This window comes from Ctenopharyngodon idella, chromosome 23 (genome assembly GCF_019924925.1).
Source record: "Ctenopharyngodon idella isolate HZGC_01 chromosome 23, HZGC01, whole genome shotgun sequence".
NCBI classification, from domain to species: domain Eukaryota; kingdom Metazoa; phylum Chordata; class Actinopteri; order Cypriniformes; family Xenocyprididae; genus Ctenopharyngodon; species Ctenopharyngodon idella.
This window is the reverse complement of record NC_067242.1, coordinates 17,569,554-17,575,553: the sequence shown is the minus strand read 5'-3', so window position 1 is coordinate 17,575,553 and position 6,000 is coordinate 17,569,554. Positions and strand designations below refer to the sequence as shown.

The 6,000-nt window shown below is 38.6% G+C and overlaps 1 protein-coding gene across 1 annotated transcript in view; it reads left to right on the top strand.

Moving 5' to 3' along the window:
• Positions 1 to 293: 293 nt before the first annotated feature.
• The window catches only part of prex2 (phosphatidylinositol-3,4,5-trisphosphate-dependent Rac exchange factor 2), a 151,394-nt gene continuing 145,687 nt past the window's right edge, over positions 294 to 6,000 (top strand). Inside the window, exon 1 of the mRNA XM_051882280.1 lies at positions 294 to 731. Within this exon, the coding sequence (XP_051738240.1) occupies positions 594 to 731 (138 nt within the window). The 5' untranslated portion in view covers positions 294 to 593. The remainder of the gene's footprint in view (positions 732 to 6,000) is intronic.

The following is a 6,000-nucleotide window of genomic DNA, read 5'->3' as shown; positions in this document are numbered from 1 at the left end:
GTCAGAATTATTCATAATTTATATATAAAAAATAAGTTTGTCACAATTATATTTAGTATTACAGTTGAAAAAAATTTCAAAGCTTGAATTATCTGTGAAGAATTTTAAACATTTTTCTTATTACATCATTACATAATGTTACATAACTAACATAACTCTTCTCTTCATTCATTTTCAAAGTAATGTAGCTAATATTGGAGTCTGGGAAAGTCTTGCATTTGTAATTACCCCCAATGTCATCAACATTTCCCCACTGTGCTGGCACGAATTCCCAGCCATTTCTTTCCTGTCCTGTTCATGCTGGAGGGAGGCTGGATTTAGGATGAAGGTCTTGGGAGTCACATGGACCAAAGTTTTTGATTGATGTCCAAAAGCCATTACTACACTTTTCTCAGGCGTGTAGAGTGGTGCTGAACTTTGATGCTGCTTCTGAATGCAGCCGGTTCGTAGACTGTTTTTTAATTGCGTTCATTTGTTCTGAATTTGTCCGCTACTTTTCTTTTTTAAAAACCATGTTTCAAACCTCCAGCCAGCGTCAGTTCGTTTAAATTTATCCTGTTGCAACTTTGAAGACTCTTAAGAATACCATCAAAATGACTGAGGAGAGCAAAGCCGAACACAGAGCCGAAAGTGGGAAAGATTTAGAGAAACAGCTTCGTTTGCGAGTTTGTGTTTTGAATGAACTTCTGAAGACCGAACGGGATTATGTTGGGACGCTGGAGTTTCTCTCGGTAAGTGCGACTAATTGTTTTATTAGATAATTTATTCTTTTAAATGTAGCTTATATCTCCTCCATCTATATGGCTTGCCACCCGACAAAGTTGAACACTCTCGTTATAATCAAATAAACACCTACTGCAAGCGCGCGCATCATCTTTGAGTCCAGAACTGCGCGCGAACGTGATTTCCCTCAAAGTGTGATCAAAGTTAAACAATGTAATTAAACTTACAGACTAGCTTACAGACTATTTAATTATAATGGAAGGAAATTGCGAATTATGCAGGCTAAAGGTGTTTCAGTAGGACACATTTGCCTCAGCTAGCACAGTTTGCCAAACGTCAGTTATAAAATACTTTTTAAACATAGAACTAACGTTTTTTGTGATGTTGAAACGAAAGCGTGCTAGCAGCGTACTGTTGCTATGGTTACCCATCAGTTTTAGCGTCTTTGGCTAAAGATGTAAATACTTTTATCGCTGTTGAAACATTTAAATCTCGGTTTAAACATATGTATGCTTATTTGCAAAAATATGTGCGTTTAAGGCATTCATTTGGACGAGTGGTCAGGCACCCAGAACATAATTCGCACCCTGAATGGGCGCGTTCTTGCTTTGTTTTCTCGCGTCGCTCGCTTGCAGTACTGAACGCGTCTGTTCAGTTGGCTATGCTTGGACTTGAAGTGAACGAGCAGCAACAGAGGTCTTGCGGTTGACCTCAAAACCCAGACCGTGACATGCCTGTCAATCTCGCTCATCTATTTGGTTTGAAGCTATCTAAGAAGAAAAAGCAAAGTAATTTGTCCAATTTAATGTGTGCTTCTTGTTTTGGAGTGCTTCTCTCCAGTTTCTGTTGACCAGCAGTCAATGTTTGTATTTACAGAGAAAGTTTGTTGCTTAGAGGTTTTATAGCTCAGGAGACTAGCTCTCAGTTGCCTATTTTAACATAGGCCTATCAATTTTGCCTCAGATGTTTCTCCTAAAATTAAAATAGACACAAATGAGACACAAATGTTGGCATACAATAAGCATATACTCTGGACAGCATCATTTGGACAATTTAGTCTTGAAAGAATCTGATGAGAAATGTTTTCATTCGTATTGACATCTCTGAGTTATGATTGCAGGTATTTTGGCAAAACCTGGCAGAGTTTCAGACATTGTTGAGGACTTTTCTCAGGATAAACATCTGAGAAGTAGATGACTTGAACAAAAGTCTCAAATTGTAGTTTTTGCTGTATAGGAGAAACAACAGATATCAAAACTGAAGCTTGCATATTAAAATTAAGTTAACATTAAAGGATTTTATCTTAAACAGGAAATGTTCTAAATGTTATGTATGTTTATAATCTCCATACTGGATGTATCTATAGCAGGGATGCATCTGTGCATGATTTGCTAAGGCTCAGTGAGCAGGGTAGGTAAATGCCTTTGAGTCTGAGCCAAGAACTGAGGCAGAGCAGGTGGACTGAAGTGAAAACCTCAGATTGGCAAACTGTGAGACTGTACCAACTATCATTTCTGCCTCTGCTGGAGGAATGGAATACTGTGAGCCCTTCGGCCTGACAGGGGAATTGAAGGCAGGAAGGAAAGGAAAGGATTTTTTTGTTTGTGTAATGCATATTTTTTCAGGCACATAAGCAAAACATTCTTCAAATAAGGAAATTAGTGACTAAAAACTAATTCATGTTTAAAGTTGGAAGCTAAATATTGATTTAAAATTGAAGAGAGCAAAGAGAGCATGAAATGCACTTTGAGCTTTCTGAAGTCTGAAATGGTTTCAGTCTAATGAACCACCAGATGATACATGCCATGATTGATATCCATGTCTTGAGGTTCTTCTGAAGACCTATGAAGTTCAGGGCACTGTATTTGTTGTATTCCCACTTTTCATGCATATTCACATGCTCACATTCCACACTTGGAGACTCTGTCACAAGTGTTTCCCATGTTGGCATAGAGGATTTGATTTTTGATTAAAACAAAATTAAATCACTATGTTCAGACCATTTCAATCCATTTAAATAAATCATTAGCCTGTGGAGAATGTCATATTTGGTATTAGGAGACAGACCTCCAGAATAATGAATTATGACTATTTTATTAACCAGGTCAGATCTCGAATCACTCAAACCACATTTGGATGTAGTCAAAAGGCAGTCACAAAGGACCACCTACTTAATCATCCATTGCACTAAGACAACTTTTTTTTTTTCATCGTATCTAGTATTTTCAGTCACTTATTTTCATTTGGAAAAGAGTTTATGAGAATATGTTCTGAAACTTCCTGCCATGTTATAATTAGACAGTTTTTGAGCAGATTTGCAACTTTACTTTAAAAGTTCTCATTTACTTCGATTATTCCCAATTGGGTTGCAGTTCCAGCCAAACATTTCAGTTTGTTTTATTGCCAGCGCTAAACATAACTTCTTCATTCTAACAGAAGTGAAGAAAAGTGTTTCTTTTGATGATGAAAGCTTGCCGTTGTACCCCTAAGTGTGATTAGGAGGTCAAGGAGGGAACTTTATCAATCCAAGTCACTGGGAAATATCACCCACATGTTCTCAAGGATCAAAGCCTCCACGGGTGCCACTGCAGGTCTGTGACTGATCGCTTTCAAACGATCATCTTCCACAGTAATGTGCCTTAACCAGAATTCCTGAACCAAAAAAAGGCAGAGTTTAGGCTCAGGAGACTAAAGGAAGCCTGTGCAGAAGTGAAGTTAGACGATAACAACAGTAGAGGACAATGGCTGTCGGGGGTGGTGTTTCATGGCCTGGAGGGCCCAGAGGACTGGTGCCATGCTGAACAGAGGGCATTTTGTGTTTGTGAGAATTAGATGAAGGGGGTCACTTCCAGACAATATGGCTCCCCAGTGGAACCGGCCTGGAGGTATTGCCAGGAGGGGGACTGTGACGTGAGAGCCTGGGCTCTTTGCCCTCTGTTGCAAAGTACATTTCCTGGTGGAGGAATTCCGGAGAGGTTAGAAGAAATTAGGAAACAATGGCAGACAAGTTGCCTTGTTTGAAACCAGGGGAGGTTTGGCTAGTTCGGATCAATTTAGCCTGGTATGGTTAATTTGTTCTTGGAGAGAGATTGTTCGTAAAAGCTGTTGTTGAGTTTATTTTTAGTGTAAAATACCAGCTGCATCAACTGGCAGTTACTTGGCATGCAACGCAATTGTGTCTAGCTATCAGATTAGCCAAGAACAGTGTCTGGCAATTCACATGAGACAGAGGAAGTCTCTTAAAAGATATCTTCAGAGATTTCCCTAGAATGGCTTATGCAACAGCTTGATATAGATCTGATAGTGGGAGGTTTCAGATAATCATGTTTGTATTTGTTAACTGGAGGCTAAGAATGATGATTCTCAATAAGAAGTGCCTCACTGAGGGAAATAGAGCTAATTTCTATGCTCTTTTACTATATATGCCATTTGAGCTTATGATATTGGTCACTCAAGTGAGATGAGAACAAGCAAATAAGAAGTACAACTGACCAGCAAGAGTATGCATGAGCAGAGCGAATCCAACAGGAGTGAACAGGGGGAAAGCTTTCATGTCCTACTTTAGGAGAAAAAACAGAGCCATGTCTCTGCATAATGTGTTCTCTGGAGTCTTAGTTCTGGATTAAGTGGTCCCTCTGCAGCGTTTTCCTTTCGCAATACCCTGTGGGTTTAGAGGAATTGACCACCCAATGTACTTTTTTTAAAGGCTTAATAATAAAACTTCAAAAAGAGATTTTTGCACCACAAATTGCAACTACTTTTATTTTGCTTTTGGGGTAAACACAAGTTTTTAAAGTCCCTGTGGACATTTCTTAGTCTATTTAGAAATTTGTTTGAAGATAATGTGGTACAGTATTCGAAATGACTTGACAATAAGGGATTCCTACTCTTTGACTCATTAGAATAAGAATAGAAGTGCAGCTTACCCACAAACACAAATTAAACCTAGTGCTGGCTTAAATAATTAAACAAATGCCTCAAGGGGTATTTATACTTGATCACTCCATAGACTTTTAGTTTTACAAATCAGGACAAAGCTAAGTATAAATGACCTTCAAAACAATTTTGAGATACATCCAGTCATTCAGATGACTGCGGTAGAATGTGAAAATTACCCCATGATTTACTCACCCTCAAGGCATGCTAGGTGTATCTGATTTTCTTCTTTTAGATCGGAGTTATATTAAATAATGTCCTGGCTCTTCCAAGCTTTATAATGGTAGTAAATAGAGGATGAGATTTTAAAGCCCAAAAAAGTGCAACCATCCATCATAAAAAATATCCACACGGCTCCGGAGGGGTTAATAAAGGCCTTCTGAAGTGAAGCGATGAGTTTGTGTATGAAAAATATCCATGTTTATAAATCGTTAGTTCCTGTCTTTGATGCTGATTGGTCAATAGCTGTGTTTTATTCACGATAAAACACGGCTATGACCGCTTCACCCAACAGTTTTGTGTATCACTACACAACACCCTTAGCAACCACTCTTAGCAACTCTTAGTAAATTGTATGTTCTCAATTGATATTGTTCATTGAAGCTTACTGTATTATATAGAAGAGTATTGTGAGAAAAAGATCGAGTGAGCGAGTTTATTACCTGCATTCAGATTTAGCATTTTCCTTCAGGTCAGTCCTATGTTCATAATAAAAAATCTGTTTAAATGTCCGCTGCAATATCTTGTCCTTTTAACAGTTAAGGGGTTTCCCGTGACTGACAGTGCTAGTCAAAGCATTTGTCGGTTGCGATTTGTTCCATGTTTACAACAATTCAGTCTTTTCAATGTAAAAGTCTTCGCTACTGACTGACACACTCATAAAGACTTTGCCGCCATCTAATGGTGTAATAATGTAACTTCTGTTGCTGTTTATGGTCAGGGACTATTTTTTCCGACTATTTTCCTGGTTGCATTTGCACCGCCAATAGGAACTCTGAAGTGACGTAAACCGCGTTTGTTGTTGCCGCTTTGCGTCGTGCCTAACAACACCCTTCAGCCGCGACTTATTCACAATACAGCACAGCTTTTGCACCTTATTGCTTACTTAAAACTTTTAAAAACTAAAATAACTAGCTTCCGACAGACGCCCGTAAACATCGATTTACGGCGAAAGAGTGAACCGACCCGTTAGTCGACATGTGTACGGCCTTGGCAACCACCCGCATTGTTGTGGTGAGTTTTGCTTGAGGCAAACACTGCATCACATTCTTAAAACAATTTAAATCTATTTTTTTTTTTTTTTTAGCCTAAGAATCTTTGGTTCTTGTAGATTTTGATTCT